This window comes from Sycon ciliatum, chromosome 1 (genome assembly GCF_964019385.1).
Source record: "Sycon ciliatum chromosome 1, ocSycCili1.1, whole genome shotgun sequence".
NCBI classification, from domain to species: domain Eukaryota; kingdom Metazoa; phylum Porifera; class Calcarea; order Leucosolenida; family Sycettidae; genus Sycon; species Sycon ciliatum.
The window spans coordinates 3039226-3055877 of record NC_088643.1 but is presented as its reverse complement, the minus strand read 5'-3'; the positions used below and the strand labels follow the sequence as shown (position 1 = coordinate 3055877).

Below are 16652 nucleotides of genomic sequence, written 5' to 3'. Positions count from 1 at the left end.
GGTTCCTGGACTATGAGTTGGATTTTGCAAATACTTGAACTCGCAAGTACTCACGTTGTACATGTACTTCTGGACTCTTATCTAGTCTTGTTCTCGTGCATGACGACATGATGGGTTGTCAACCCATTTTTCCTTTCTTTTGGCTTCTCTTGCCTGTACTCCCATTCGGTCTATTTCGGATGGTATTCTGACCTTGGACACTACATGTATAGTGGTTTTTCTAGCCAGGTACTTATTCCTGTTTTCCACTGGTCTTGGCCTGCGGTGATGTATTGTTCGTCACCATTTCGCTTCACGCTGCTTGTGGGCGGTTTGTTACTGCGACAAATAGCTACAGTGTTACATGAAGCGGAGCCTCTGCAGTGCAATTGTGGATTATACAAGAAACCATAGGTTTTGATGTATAATCCTAATTGCATAAGGAGGTGAAGCGAAATGTAACACTGTAGTCCCTCCCGGCCCATCCCCACTGGGGCGTGCTCAGGATTTACAGAGCAGTTCAAACAAGGCCAATGGAGGCAGGCAGTGGCACAGGGGTTATCCAGGGCAGTGGTTGTTATGGTGTTTGGCGTTAAAAAATCTGGTATTTCTAGCGGGTTTGCAGAGAAAACGAAGGGGCCACTACAGTGGTGCATTTCGCTTCACCTCCTTATGCAATTAGGATTATACATCAAAACCTATGGTTTCTTGTATAATCCACAATTGTTAGTTACGGTTCTGCTGTCCCCATACCCATGTACCCATGTACCCTGTATAGATCTAACTTACGCTCAGTTCTTTAGTGGATTGGAACAGACTTGTCTTCTCGATGATGATGGTAGTTAGGTTTTTGCTTTGAGTTAGTTTGAGTGAGGATCAGGTAATATCTGTCTCAGTTTCTAGCCACTGACTTCGCGTTGTGAGTGACTGAACGGGGACCTTGGTGCTACGTAGGGAGTCCATCAAAACTGAGTCCGATCGCGGTTTCAATATCTAGTTGCTTACTGCGTCGAAACGTCAACATATTGTATCGCCTCAGTGTCAAGCGAGTTTGGCAGCGATCGAAACCACTTGTTCAAGCTTCGAAAGTCGACCATGGCCTGATAACACTAGGTCTTGTCTGGAACGCGTTATTATAAGACGCACAAAATGCACACCTTGAGGCCACTACACTGTACACTGTACTTACTGCACCTACTAGTTGTACTGTAGTATCTTATACAGGAAAGTAAGTTACATTTTCATACACTCTGTCCCCGCGGCGCCGTGTGGCCGGCTCCAATACATCACAAGTCCACCAGCTCTTGCAGCGGCACTCCCAACCAGAGCCATCGCACCCGCCATCGCGCCTGCCACACGTCGCCGCTTGGCAGACATCCTTGCGCACGAGCCTCAACTCCAGACAATCCTACCTGCCAGATCGTGCAATGTTGCGCTGCGCTCTTTCCCAGAGTACCTCATCAAAGCCTGTAATGAACTGCCAGCCACTCTCCTCCGCGATGCACCGTCTGCCAAAGGGATGCAGCAGTTCAATGTTCTGACCTACCGCTACCTGAAATGGTCGGGTTGGTCAATGGCCACGGACATCGCCCCCCAGGCTACTGCCAGTACGATCCTGTTCATGTTCTCGGAGCACTCCCTTCTCATCAAATTCCCAATCTATCTGTCCTTATCTCTCTGTAACTCTCCTCCATTCTCACTCTAATCTTTCGTCAAAACTGCACGGCAATCAGCCTCTACTTTCGCCTCAGCATCATGATCTTGATACTGCTATCTTTGTACTTGTTTGCGTACTTGTTTGCACTCATATCTTGGAATAACTCGCAAACTAACAAGTTTCCTGGTTTCCTCCCCTCCCTCCTCTCTGTCCTACCCTTAGAGTTCTTGCACTCGTGCTCCCCGCCCTTCCACTCCCCATTTTGTTTCCTGTATGGCACATGTGCAGCTGTGATGTCGAGACCCTTGGTCGCGGCTGAGCTTCACAGGTCCCACCCACTCCGTCCTGCTGGATATGTACCATTGTGTCGAGTTCTCCTCCTCATTTTAGTTCATCATGCAGTGAGTGTTCAATAGTAAAACAAATTCTTAATTATGACATGCCGAGACAGCCTGAACCTGTCTGCGGATCGCCCTACAGTGTATTTGAACCAGCGCAGCACAGCTCCCTTCAACACCACAGCTCCCTTCCACACCACAGCTCCCTTCAACACCACAGCTTCCTTCAACACCACAGCTCCCTTCAACAACACAGCTCCCTTCAACACCACAGCTCCCTTCAACACCACAGCTCCCTTCAACACCACAGCTCTCTTCAACACCACAGCTCTCTTCAACACCACAGCTCCTTTCCACACCACAGCTCCCTTCCACACCACAGTTCCCTTCAACACTACAGCTCCCTTCAACACCACAGCTCCCTTCAACACCACAGCTCCCTTCAACACCACAGCTCCCTTCCACACCACAGTTCTCTTCACCACCACAGCTCCCTTCCACACCACAGCTCCCTTCCACACCACAGTTCCCTTCAACACCACAGCTCCCTTCAACACCACAGCTCCCTTCCACACCACAGCTCCCTTCAACACCACAGCTCCCTTCAACACCACAGCTCCCTTCAACACCACAGCTCCCTTCAACACCACAGTTGCCTTCAACACCACAGCTCCCTTCCACACCACAGCTCCCTTCCACACCACAGCTCACTTCAACACCACAGCTCCCTTCAACACCACAGCTCCCTTCAACACCACAGCTCCCTTCAACACCACAGCTCCCTTCAACACCACAGCTCCCTTCAACACCACAGCTCCCTTCAACACCACAGCTCCCTTCAACACCACAGCTCCCTTCAACAACACTGCTCTCTTCAACACCACAGCTCCCTTCAACACCACAGCTCCCTTCAACACCACAGCTCCTTTCAACACCACAGCTCCCTTCAACACCACAGCTCCCTTGAACACCACAGCTCCCTTCAACACCCAAGCTCCCTTCCACACCACAGCTCCCTCCAACACCACAGCCCCCTTCCACACCACAGTGGCTCCAGGCGCGTACGCAGGGTGGCGTCCAGGGGGGATCCATCTTGTTCTTAATGACAACTTAGGAGAATATTTGCCATAATAACTAAACCACTATATCACTGACATGGAAGATATTCAGATTGATTGGTTGTTAAAGACTCGAAATGCACTAAAGAAGTACAGAGAGTGGGAGGGCAGAGAGTTTCAAAGTAGATCTAGCAAGATACAGTACTGGATTTCTGGAAAATGAGAAGACGATTTCAAGGAGAAATTGCAGTAGAAATGCATAATGGTGCTGAAACAGTGACGTTGGGCGACTTAGCATGCCAGGTCAGGTAGACATACACGTACAAGTACAAGTACATACATTGCAGTTCGTGCATGCAAAATCATACTGGTATGCTCTGGCAACAATTGGTCGATCTGACCAGACGGAAAACAGTTTCAATAACCGTACGTTTAAGGCAGTTGTGTCAGATTCGGAAGGTCGAATTGTGTCCGGCATTAGTTCACTGTTCACGAAACATGGCGAGCTCAGCCAACCGCTGCATTCATTCATTCTCTCCCTCTCTCTCACTCACTCACTCACTCACTCTCTCTCTCTCTCTCTCTCTCTCACTCACTCACTCACTCACTCACTCACTCTCTCTTGTAGAGCGAACATACGATGTGATCAGGAATACATAATTGCAATTTCGATGTAGATCTTTTTCGCCATCTTTCCTCTTCCCCATCGACCTTTTACTGGTGTCAGCACGTGTCGAGCAGATATTGCCTGCTTGATGTGAAACAGAACACGTAATACAACAACAACAACAACAGCAATCTCCAAAAAAGAAAACGCAACAGTTTGCTATGTCGAGTTGCACAATGGTATACGTATGTACTACACCCTGATCAAGACCCATACTGGTCAATCAGTCTAGCTGGGTGAAGAGAGCCAAGAAAACTGTAATATGTTTCCAAAAACGTGTGCCTCTACCCCATGTTATGTCTCGACGAATGGTAACCGCCCTTCATGAACCGTCCACCTGCAGCTTCATTTCCTCAACGAAATCTGGAGTGAGAATTGACAGGCGACGGTCGTTTATCTCAACTCTGCGAAGCCGCATCTTAGAGTGTTCTGGCTCGAATGTAACTTCGTACATCTCTCGCAGAGGATCTGTCTCCTCGATGCATCTCTCAAGCCACTTGGCGAAGTCGTCTGCGAAGTTCAGGTACACCGCATCAGACCAAACGTCTCTGCACATGCCAGGCAGTTCGTGCGTCTTGAAAGTGCTGATACTTCTCACGATACCTTGGTTATCGTGAAATCCAAACACGATTCTAGGAATACCGACAGTATAGCACTGCGCCCATGCTCTCAGCAGTTGGTGGGCACGAAAACTTCGCGAGTACTCCTTCCATCCTAGCTGATGCTTGCGGTCGCAAGTTTTCAACTCCACATAGTTTCTAGGTGGTGATTCGTGTGATGGACCATCCAATTCACCATCCACTTCTGCAGCCAGTACGAACAAGCTTGTAGCTGCTGGGATCCACTGGCTGAATGTGAGATGTCAAGTACGTTTCAAAGCCCGAGCCCCTGTAGATCTTGATCTTATCTGCTTCTGTGTAAACTCTCCAGCGACCAAATATTTTATCATTGCACAGATAGATGGTATTCTGGAAGCGACACACTCTAAGACGCCACCCACCGGTCGACTCCCGTTTTGCGTAGGGTGCAGTTAGGATTCTAGTCATCACAGCTCGTTTGAAGACGAAGGTGACTTCCGCTGCACTCGGCCTCGGGTACCGTTTCAGTTCGTCTTCACCAGGGTTACGCAGCTTGTGCAAGATCCATTTCAGAACGGGTTTGAGGCCATCAGCTGTCGTGTTGTCTCTGTTTCTCCATTCGAACTCTTTAAAACCTCTGTTCAAATCCCATTCTAGCGATGTTAAGCCGTCGTCGGGAACCGTCTTGCAGCGACAAGCTTCGCGCTTATCCATGAAAACATCACCATTACGAACCTGGGAGTAGTGTCCAATCACTGAATGAGTTCGAAACGAATGGGTATTGGATTTGCTGACGTTGTGCAACGGCACTTCAAGGTACCCGTCACCTCTACTCGCCTCATCACGGGCCTGGGATGGGGCACCTCGAGCAGCCGCCATTGGTTGCGCCAGTGACTCATCTCTACGCGCCTTGCGTTTTTCCTTTTTAGATGAAACTAGTTGCCAAGGGCCTCCGCCACTCGACTCAGAATCGGGACCTGGTTCAGCCTCGTCCATGGTTTGCCTTCCGCGACTGCCAAGCCGCGTCAGTTACTGATTATCTACGCTTTGCGTTTGCTAGCTCGTGTTAACGTACTCTTGGTAACGGTTCCTGCAAATGACGCCCTGAACAACGCATTGATGGTGCTGGTGAAAGCTATCCGTTCTGCTCAAAGTACAGTGGATATCGGTTATAAAGTCATCGGATATAGTGATAAACCGGCTATATTGATACAAAATGAAAATATCAAAAGCAAAACCAGAAAAAGCCAGTCAAATTATCATTATATTAAACCAATATATCGTATATAGCGATAAATCGGCTATAAGGATACAGAAGCACCATTCAAAACACCTCTTTGTGCAGAAAAATTATCGTCTATAGTGATAGCAACACATGAGTGTGAGGCATTGATGTCTCGACTTGGTTGGAGCCACATGTGTGTTGTCATAGGGTATTCTGGTCTGGTGCTTCCTGGATGATGCCTTTGGGCCAAGAAGTTCTTCACTCTAGACTGGAGAAGGTGCAGTAGCATCCATCACGTATCAGTACGCTACATTAGCGCGATCGAGTACCCACACGTGTATAATGTGTATGTATGACGCGCGCAGTTAAAAATCGCCTGTAGTGATATACCGGTTATAGTGATAAAATGTGAAAAATCAGAAGGGCACGTTATAACCAATATCTACTGTATTGGACTTGATCTAGCAAGTACATGTACAGCGTACCGCACATGTACATGTATCTGTTATTGCGACACTGACAGTCCACAGCTCTTTTCTTCGTCGTGTTCAAACATTCATGTGCTTGTCTCCTTGTGTCACAAAGCAGCTCGGCAGCAGACACAACCAGCCATTGATCCAAACCAGGGAGTCGTAAAAGCCCGGGAGAGGACACGGGATGCGCGCACGCGGACGATGTTTGCCTCGGCCAGAAAGTGAAGCACGCTAGGCCGGCGCGGCCGGATCTGCTCGATCCACGGCGCTAGGGCAGGGAGTCCTAAAATACCAATATTTTACAACTCGTTGTTGACACCATTATCCGAAACTGGTGGCGAAGGAAGCATAAACAGACCCTTTGCACAATAACGGTCACGTGATCCGAGACGGGGCATCCTCTTCGATTTTTGTGCAGAGTATCAGTTGTTGAGCATGGTGAAACACTGTATTTTTCCATTTTGGAGATGGAGGAGAGAGTGTCGAGTGGTTTGCCATCGATGGCTGTGGAACCCGTGGAGGAGCTGTCAAATAAAGAATGGTCTGTGAAGGAACTGAACAGTTTTCTGCTGAATGAGGGTGCGTATCTGTCTGGAAAAAGAAGGAGTTATTGGAGCGGTAAGTTTTCCGCAGTCAGTGGATATTTCGGATTACTGTAGATTGAAATTTATTTTATTTTCTCTACCTTCTCTCCTCTGTCGATGTAGAGAACGCTTCTCTATGCAGAACCCTGATGCTCCTAGAACTAAGAGGGGCACCAATCTTCCTCGAGTGTACCTTCATCATGCCCAACTTTGTCATGCGTCCGAGTGGATGAGTGATGAACTTCTGTTTCCCAAAGTGAGTGCCACACCATGCGTGCTCATCTCCAACGCAGGGGCAAGTCGCCGACGACAGTGAAGAGGGAGCTGATGGAGTAGCACTAGTGAAGTAGCCCGTGGATAGTGTCCATGAGTTTTACTTTGGTGGCTATGTGCGTAATGTGAAAGTCTGTCATATCGTGCACACAGCCACAGCTCGAACTCAGATGACTTTCTCCGCACACCTGAGCGATGAGGCTGCGTCGCTCAGCACTTCAACATCAGCAGCTCGAGCAGCGCCAGCAAGCAGTCGATCTTCCTTGCAAAGACAGGGATGGGTCATGCCTTTTTCTCAGGCTCCAGGTGGCAGAGTCTCTTGGCAGGGCGTTCAGCGTCTTCGAAAAAGCAAGGATGAAAGTCGTCATCGACAAAGTGTTCCGAGCACAACACTGTGAACGATGTCGCAGCAAACTGCGGCCCTCTTCTCGCCAGATAGCGAGGATTCAAGAGTGTGGAATGCCAGCATAACCAGGGAATGCATGGAAAGACAAGTGGGTTTCTTAGACTAGCCACTAGGGATGACGGTTGCTGCAAACAAGAACCCAACAGTGGTCCTTGGAAAGCATTTCGGAACTTCTTCCTTCAGAACTAAAAAACTTCAAATGAAAAAGGCTGGGAAGTACAATACATGAACATCGCGTCTGGACCGTGAAAACACAGCCTGTCACAGGAAACTTGATCACGTCCTGCAGCAAACCATGCATGCTGGTTGCATGCCAAGTGTGCAGCGCGTGCACAGCATGCCCCGTCTCGACCCCTCTCGCTTATTGTGCAAAGGGTCTGTCAGACTCAGTACAGATGGTACAGGGGGTGGGGAGTTGAGTGTGTGGGTGTGTGTGTGGGGGGGGGGGGGGGAGGCGTGTGTATGTGCACATGTGCTTGTACTTTTGTGTATGTTTGTACAGTGTTTGTGTGTGTGTGTGTGTGTGTGTGTGTACGGGCGCGTGCGTGCGTGTGTGCGCATTTTTGTGCACAATTCCGTTATGAAGTACAAAATGATAGGTTTACCTTTTGTACACTCGCCAACCAGGCAGGCACAGTGGGTTGGTCAAAGACCATGATTGAGATACGAGAGGTACCTGGTTCAAGTCCTGCCTGGGAGCGGTTTTTCCAGCCGTGCTGCTACCCACAGTCAACTGGGAACTTGTGGCCAGGCACAAGGGGTACATGGATGCAGCTAATGGGGTCGTTTTTCGGCACTTGTGCCAGTGGTTGTGAGACTTGCCCACTCACCCCCACCGTTAGGCGCTGCATCTGCCGCTAGGGTTTATCGGGTGTTAGCGGCCGTCGTGAGTTCCCTTCGGGAACGGATACGATAATTTACTTTTTACTTTTACACTCGCCAAGACTTCAGTTAGATTCACTGAGAACCTTTCTGGCCAATCTGGAGGCTGAGCCTTCCGCTTCCTAAACGGCTATAGTCAGTATACGAGTAGAAAAGTGTTGAAATTATCAAGATTTATACATGTAAATAACGACCTGTAACCATGTACAATGTAGATAGATAGGGAACACACATTGATTGTTTTTAAAAGAATCCAGGCAATATCATGAATCATGGAACGAGTGCGTAATAATGCTCTATGTTGCTTTTTGACGATGCTGAAGGAAGGGAGCCGTTGCGATTCACTCACAACACACGCACAGAAGTCCACGCGACTGCAATTTCAGTGCAATTTCTGACACAAATTCATCAATCCACGAGTACGAGGAAGCTCAGCGAATCTCAACACGAACGTTCGCCCATCACCTGCAATGGAATGTGGGCTGTATGATACGACCAGCGGCTAACACGGGAAGTGGCGTCATTTTCCACAAATCTCGTTTCATTCACAACCATTTGACTGCAATTCAGTGCAATTTCTGACACAAATTCATAAATCTACGAGTACGAGGAAGCTCAGCGGATCTCAACACGAACGTTCGCCCATCACCTGCAATGGAATATGGGCTGTATGATACGACCAGCGGCTAATACGGGAAGTGGCGTCATTTTCCACAAATCTCGTTTCATTCACAACCATTTGACTGCAATTCAGTGCAATTTCTGCCACAAATTCAACTCCACGAGTACGAGGAAGCTCAGCGGATCTCAACACGAACGTTCGCCCATCACCTGCAATGGAATATGGGCTGTATGATACGACCAGCGGCTAATACGGGAAGTGGCGTCATTTTCCACAAATCTCGTTTCATTCACAACCATTTGACTGCAATTCAGTGCAATTTCTGCCACAAATTCAACTCCACGAGTACGAGGAAGCTCAGCGGATCTCAACACGAACGTTCGCCCATCACCTGCAATGGAATATGGGCTGTATGATATGATCAGCGGCTAACACGGGAAGTGGCGTCATTTTCCACAAATCTCATTTCGTTCACCCCAACTCAAATAAAAGTGAAGTACAATTAGGGATTTATCTTGCATTTCCATCGCCTCAGAATAAATTAACTTCGATAAACTGAGAGAGAATGAGTGAGGCAGCTGGAAGAATTGAGGATGAAAATAGAGATCAGAAGACTCGACGGAGCAATCGTCTCCGTGCTCTAAGAGAAATCGGAGAATGTCCCAATTAGTATTTCAAGAAGACATCACAATTTTCGAAACTAATAATAATTATTTCCTTGCCTCGCAACACCGTTCCCTGGCAGCGTTCCCCGGCAGCGCGAGGCAAAGATGTTTTCTAGGAATGTGTGCCGTGTCCTCTCCCGGGCTTTTACGACTCCCTGATCCAAACCACACCCGTCATATCTGTAATAATAATACAGCACGCATATCACATTAGAGCTTGCTGTAATGTAGGTTAAAGGGGAAGTTAAGGCAAAAATTAAAATTTCACCAGTTGTAGTCTTCGGGGTGCTGAGTCGAATGGTCTTGGTCCGAGAAAGCTGAGACGCTCCCTTCCTACTTGAATCCCAATCGAACTCGCGCACTTCCACCGAAACTGGGTGACTGCGCCCTACGAGATGGGGATTTGTATGCAAAATGTCACTAAAAGCGCCATTTCGTTCTTATAAAAGCACGGATGACCGCGATTGGCCCATATGTTGTAGTCTTTTGGACGCTGAGTCGACTGGTTTTGGTCCGAAAAGGCTGCGATGCAGCGTTCACCCCTAATTCCCAATCGAACATGGTTGAACAAGCGGTCACGTGCTCGTGCGTACACCAGTCACCTGGTCACCGTGCCTGCAGGGTACAACTTACAGCCTGTTTTGACCCTTTTCGGGTGCAGTCCTGTCACTCGAGTTGAACCTTGGTGTGAAAGTTGTCGCCTGCTGGCGTGGTGACCAGGTGATTTTGGCACCCAGGAGCACGTGACCGCTTCTTCAACCATGTTCGATTGGGAATAAAGGAGGAACGCTGCATCGCAGCCTTTTCGGACCAAAACCAGTCGACTCAGCGTCCAAAAGACTACAACATATGGGCCAATCGCGGTCATCCGTGCTTTTATAAGAACGAAATGGCGCTTTTAGTGACATTTTGCATACAAATCCCCATCTCGTAGGGCGCAGTCACCCAGTTTCGGTGGAAGTGCGCGAGTTCGATTGGGATTCAAGTAGGAAGGGAGCGTCTCAGCTTTCTCGGACCAAGACCATTCGATTCAGCACCCCGAAGACTACAACTGGTGAAATTTTAATTTTTGCCTTAACTTCCCCTTTAAATTAACACATTGCACAAGCCACCACTTCACACGCGCTCCAGCGGCTTCCAGAGAGCCCGCAGATCCCACGCTATTCATTGATGCATGTCAAGTAACACGCACATGCACGCTGCGGTGGTATGTAACATGCGTCCGCCGGAACTCACCTGAACTCGCCAGCCAACCAGCCATATGCGGCTGCAGCACACATCGGAGCTTGAACCCGTAACGCATACACCATACTTCGCGCTGGCCACATTGCTACTTCATATTTGCTTTGCTTGCGCCGTGAGAAGAACACCGGTTTGTTCCTTTCTCACCCACCCACCTCTTCCTATCTATGAATAATATTGATATCCTTGATTCAACACAGGTATCATAATTCATACAAGACGAAAATAAATAGGAGTGCTGGGCCAGCTATCTCCTCTCATCTGGCAATTATCACGGCCTTCGGCCATCACACTCATACTCCCACACTCCTGCCTCCTAACGGGCATTGCACTTCGTGCGTGGGCCGTCCACACTCCGTCCATTTCATGGGCGCCCATCTCATGGGCTGCACTTTGTGCGAGGACATACATACACACTATCATACAGGCTGTCCACACTCCGCCCAGTTCATGGGTGCCCATTTCATGGGCTGCACCTCGTGCGTGGACTATCCTACATGATTATCACATGCCAGATTCGGTTGCCCAGCAGTCCATGAATCCTCCATATGATGTGTGCTCTCCATTGGTCTGCAATAGCGAGTGCATGCGTGTTAATAGCTCATATGAAAAATCAAATGAGGGTCATGCATCTGTCGACAACGTCGAGCCAGTGCGTTCTGTCTGAGGCAAGTATTAGTTGCTCCGCTTCCAAAAGAGACATCAGATCTGTGCATGAGGTATAATAATACGTGACTGCGTGGAGCGTGTACAGTGAGATGCTTTGCAACTACAGTCGTCCCTCTCTAATCCAGCACTTTATAAACCAGCACCCTCGATAAACCAGCTCTTTTCTTCGTCGTGCTCAGACATTCATGAGCTTGTCTCCTTGTTTCACAAAGCAGCTCTGCAGCAGACACAACCAGCCGTTGATCCAAACCACACCCGTCATATCTAGTTGCTTGCATGCACTGCGTCGAACCGTGGACATATTGTATCACCTCAGTGTCAAGAGAGTTTGGCAGCGATCGAAACCACTTGGTCAAGCTTCGAAAGTCGCCCATGGCCGGATAACACTAGGTCTTGTCTGGAACGCGTTATTATAAGACGCACAAAATGCACACCCCGAGGCCACTACACTGTACACTGTACTTACTGCACCTACTAGTTGTACTGTAGTATCTTATACAGGAAAGTAAGTTACATTTTCATACACTCTGTCCCTGCGCGCGGCGCCGTGTGGCCGGCCTCACAACTCCCATGATTTACATGCTTGTTCTTTTCTTTTCTGTCTTACTTTCTTTCCTTGTGTTTCTTCTTATTCCTTTTTCAAACCAACATTTCACACTCACTTTGCGCACTTTCTCTCGCATCCTTAACTATGTTACTAGTACATACACAAATAGGAGATCCCCCAGATAGGCGTTAGCCTTTGGGTAATCCTGAAATAAAGAATATTATATGTACTAGATTATAAACCACAAAGGTCAAAAAGAATGGTTTCACCAATTATAGAAACATACGTTGTAACGCTGCGTTTCATGCACGTAGCTAAATGCTAAGGCAATCATCAGACAACTAATGCTTTTGTCGCGGGATAGCTTGTTCTTATTGTGGGGGATACGCATGGGCATGTAGAGGAGGTGTGAGCTATCAATGCAGGGCATGCATGGGAAGAGCGAGTGATAATAATTACATCACTGGATGGGCATGCGCAGTAGGCGCGAACTATGCATGAAGCGTGCAGAGGCGGAGAAACCACCAGGCAGGACAAGGGTAAGCCATGGGGCACTGGGCAGGGGGTGTGGTGTGTGGCGGTGGAAGCACACTGTGGTGTCCACATTCAACAGCCGCGGGTATTCAGAGGATGTGGCGGTGATAGTGGTAGCACGCGGTGGCTATGTCACGGCAGAGTAGGTGGAGAGGTAGAACTTGTTTAGGTGTCTGCACTTTGATACCAACTCCGACCTCTTGTGAGCTATCCCGCGACAAAAGCATTAGTTGTCTGATGATTGCCTTAGCATTTAGCTACGTGCATGAAACGCAGCGTTACAACGTATGTTTCTATAATTGGTGAAACCATTCTTTTTGACCTTTGTGGTTACGCTCCGCCCCTGTGGTGTTGAGCACTGTTGAAACCTGGGTATACTCACTTATGTACTAGATTATATGTACTCTGTACAAGCTCCATTACATCACAAGCCCACCAGCTCTTGCAGCGACATGCCCAGCCAGAGCCATCGCACCCGCCATCGCGCCTGCCACACGTCGCCGCTCGGCAGCCAACCTTGCGCACGAGCTTCAACTCCAGACAGCCCTACCTGCCAGATCGTGCAATGTTGCGCTGCGCTCTTTCCCGGAGTACCTCATTGAAGCCTGGATCATGGAATGAACTGCCAGCCACTCTCCTCCGCGATGCACGGTCTGCCAAAGGGATGCAGCAGTTCAAGGTTCTGACCTACCGCTACCTGAAACGGTCGGGTTGGTCATTGGCCACGGACATCGCCCCCTAGGCTACTGCCAGTACGACCCTGTTCATGTTCTCGGAGCATTCCCTTCTCATCAAACTCCCAATCCATCTGTCTTTATCTCTCTCTAACTCTCCTCCATTCTCACTCTAATCTTTCGTCAAAACTGCACGGCAATCAGCCTCTACTTTCGCCTCAGCATCATGATCTTGGTACTGCTATCTTTGAACTTGTTTGCGTACTTGTTTGCACTCATATCTTGGAATAACTCGCAAACTAACAAGTTTCCTGGTTTCCTCCCCTCCCTCCTCTCTTTCCCTACCCTTAGAGTTCTTGCACCCGTGCTCCCCGCCCGACCACTCCCCATTTTGTTTCCTTTGGTGCACATGTGCAGCTGTGATGCCGAGACCCTTGGTCGGCTGAGCTTCACAGGTCCCACCCACTCTGTCCTGCTGGATATGTACCATTGTGTCGAGTTCTCCTCCTCATTTTAGTTCATCATGCAGTGAGTGTTCAATAGTAAAACAAATTCTTAATTATGACATGCCGAGACAGCCTGAACCTGTCTGCGGATCGCCCTACAGTGTATTTGAACCAGCGCAACACAGCTCCCTTCAACACCACAGCTCCCTTCAACACCACAGCTCCCTCCAACACCACAGCTCCCTTCAACACCACAGCTCCCTTCCACACCACAGCTCCCTTCAACACCACAGCTCCCTTCAACACCACAGCTCCCTTCAACACCACAGCTCCCTTCAACACCACAGCTCCCTCCAACACTACAGCCCCCTTCCACACCACAGTGGCTCCAGGCGCGTACGCAGGGTGGCGTCCAGGGGGATCCATCTTGTTCTTAATGACAACTTAGGAGAAGATTTGGCATAATAACTATATCACTATATCATTGACATGGAAGATATTCAGATTGATTGGTTGTTAAAGATTCCAAATCACTAAAGAAGCACAGAGAGTGAGAGAGCAGAGATACAAAGTAGATCTAGCAAGATACAGTACTGGATTTCTGGAAAATGAGAAGACGATTTCAAGGAGTAATTGCAGTAGAAATGCATAATGGTGCTGAACACAGTGACGTTGGGCGACTTAGCATGCCATGTCAGGTCAGGTAGAAATACACGTACAATTACATATATTGCAGTTCGTGCATGCAAAATCATACTGGTATGCTCTGGCAACAATTGGTCGATCTGACCAGACGGAAAAAAGTTTCAATAACCGTACGTTTAAGGCAGTTGTGTCAGATTCGGAAGGTCGAATTGTGTCCGGCATTACTTCACTGTTCACGAAACATGGCGAGCTCAGCCAACCGCTGCATTCATTCATTCATTCATTCTCTCTCTCTCTCTCTCTCTCCCACCCACTCTTTTTCTCTCTCACTAACTCACTCTCTCTCACTCACTCACTCTCTCTCTCTCTCACTCTCTCTCTCTCTCTCTCTCTCTCTCTCTCTCTCTCTCTCTCTCTCTCTCTCTCTCTCTCTCTCTCGTAGAGCGAGAACCGCCCTTCATGAACCGTCCACCTACTGCTTCATTCCGTCCACGAAATCTTGAGTGAGAATCGACGGGCGAAGGTCGTTTATCTCAACTCTGCAAAGCCGCATCCTAGAGAATTCTGGCTCGAATGTAACTTCGTACATCTCTCGCAGAGGATTTGTCTCCTGGATGTATCTCTCAAGCCACTTGGTGAAGTCGTCTGCGAAGTTCAGGCATTTCGCTTCAGACCAAACGTCTCTGCACATGTCAGGCAGATCGTGCGTCTTGAAAGTGCTGATACTTGTCAAGATACCTTGGTCATCGTGAAATCCAAACTCGATTCTAGGAATACCGACAGTATAGCACTGCGCCCATGCTCTCAGCAGTTTGTCGGCAAGAAACCACCGCGAGTACTTCTTCGATCTTAGCTGATGCTTGTGGTCGCAAGTTTTCAACTCCACATAGTTTCTAGGTGGTGATTCTTGTCCATCCAATTCACCATCCACTTCTTCAGCCAGTACGAACAAGCGAGCCTTTGAAGCACTCGGCTTTGTCCCCTTGCTCTCCTCTGACTGCTCTGTTACTAGCTGAGTTAACACGACAGTTACATATCCTGCAGCTTCACTGTGCTTGTAGCTGCTGGGATCCACTGGCTGAATGTGAGATGTCAAGTGCCTTTCAAAGCCATAGCGCCTGTAGATCTTGGCCTTTTGTGCTGGTGTCAAATTTCTGCAGGGACCAAATGTTTTATCATTGCACAGATAGATGGTATTCTGGAAGCGACACACTCTAAGACGCCACCCACCGGTCGACTCCCGTGTTGGGTATGGTGCAGTTAGGATTCTAGTCATCACAGCTCGTTTGACGACGAAGGTGACTTCCGCTGCATTCGGCCTCGGGTACTGTTTCAGTTCGTCTTCACCAGGGTTACGCATCTTGTGCAAGATCCATTTCAGAACGGGTTTGAGGCCATCAGCTGTCGTGTTGTCTCTGTTTCTCCATTCGAACTCTTTAAAACCTATGTTCAAATCCCAGCGTAGCGATGTTAAGCCGTCGTCGGGAACCGTCTTGCAGCGACAAGCTTCGCGCTTATCCATGAAAACATCACCATTACGAACCTGGGAGTAGTGTCCAATCACTGAATGAGTTCGAAACGAATGGGTATTGGATCTGCTGAGGTTGTCCAACGGCACTTCAAGGTACTCGTCACCTCCACTCGCCTCATCACGGGCCTGGGATGGGGCACCTCGAGCAGCCGCCATTGGTTGCACCAGTGACTCCTCTCTACGCGCCTTGCGTTTTTCCTTTTTATTTAAAACTAGATGCCAAGGGCCTCCGCCACTCGACTCAGAATCGGGACCTGGTTCAGCCTCGTCCATGGTTTGCCTTCCGCGACTGCCAAGCCGCGTCAGTTACTGATTATCTACGCTTTGCGTTTGCTAGCTCGTGTTAACGTACTCTTGGTAACGGTTCCTGCAAATGACGCCCTGGACAACGCATTGATGGTGCTGGTGAAAGCTATCCGTTCTGCTCAAAGTACTGGACTTGATCTAGCAAGTACATGTACAGCGTACCGCACATGTACATGTATCTGTTATTGCGACACTGACAGTCCACAGCTCTTTTCTTCGTCGTGTTCAAACATTCATGTGCTTGTCTCCTTGTGTCACAAAGCAGCTCGGCAGCAGACACAACCAGCCATTGATCCAAACCACACCCGTCATATCTGTAATAATAATACAGCACGCATATAGCTCATATGAAAAATCAAATGAGGGTCATGCATCTGTCGACAACGTCGAGCCAGTGCGTTCTGTCTGAGGCAAGTATTACTAGTTGCTCCGCTTCCAAAAGAGACATCATATCTGTGCATGAGGTATAATAATACGTGACTGCGTGGAGCGTGTACAGTGAGATGCTTTGCAACTACATTATAATATAATGTATCATTCTGTGGTAAAGGCTGTGTGCTACACACGTGTGTAGGGTAATCTCTAGTCACCACCTAGTACCTCCCATTTACAGCACACCACGTACCACACCGTGCATGTCTTACACGTACG

General features: G+C 48.6%; 3 protein-coding genes across 3 annotated transcripts; 1 reads left to right on the top strand and 2 right to left on the bottom strand.

Annotated features, from left to right (window-relative positions):
- Positions 1 to 2070: 2070 nt before the first annotated feature.
- Positions 2071 to 3105, top strand: LOC135807205 (uncharacterized). Its single transcript, XM_065321219.1, has one exon. It carries the CDS (start codon positions 2071 to 2073, stop codon positions 3103 to 3105), a length of 1035 nt encoding a protein of 344 aa, XP_065177291.1.
- Positions 3106 to 4490: 1385 nt separating this feature from the next.
- Positions 4491 to 5273, bottom strand: LOC135807204 (uncharacterized). Its single transcript, XM_065321218.1, has one exon. The coding sequence runs from the start codon at positions 5271 to 5273 to the stop codon at positions 4491 to 4493; it is 783 nt and encodes a 260-aa protein (XP_065177290.1).
- Positions 5274 to 14636: 9363 nt separating this feature from the next.
- Positions 14637 to 15851, bottom strand: LOC135807203 (decapping and exoribonuclease protein-like). The gene has a single exon (XM_065321216.1). It carries the CDS (start codon positions 15849 to 15851, stop codon positions 14637 to 14639), a length of 1215 nt encoding a protein of 404 aa, XP_065177288.1.
- Positions 15852 to 16652: the final 801 nt, after the last annotated feature.

Coding starts and splice junctions, on each gene's coding strand:
- LOC135807204 (XM_065321218.1), bottom strand. CDS start 5,273: ATGGACGAGGCTGAACCAGGTCCCGATTCTGAGTCGAGTGGCGGAGGC.
- LOC135807205 (XM_065321219.1), top strand. CDS start 2,071: ATGACATGCCGAGACAGCCTGAACCTGTCTGCGGATCGCCCTACAGTG.
- LOC135807203 (XM_065321216.1), bottom strand. CDS start 15,851: ATGGCGGCTGCTCGAGGTGCCCCATCCCAGGCCCGTGATGAGGCGAGT.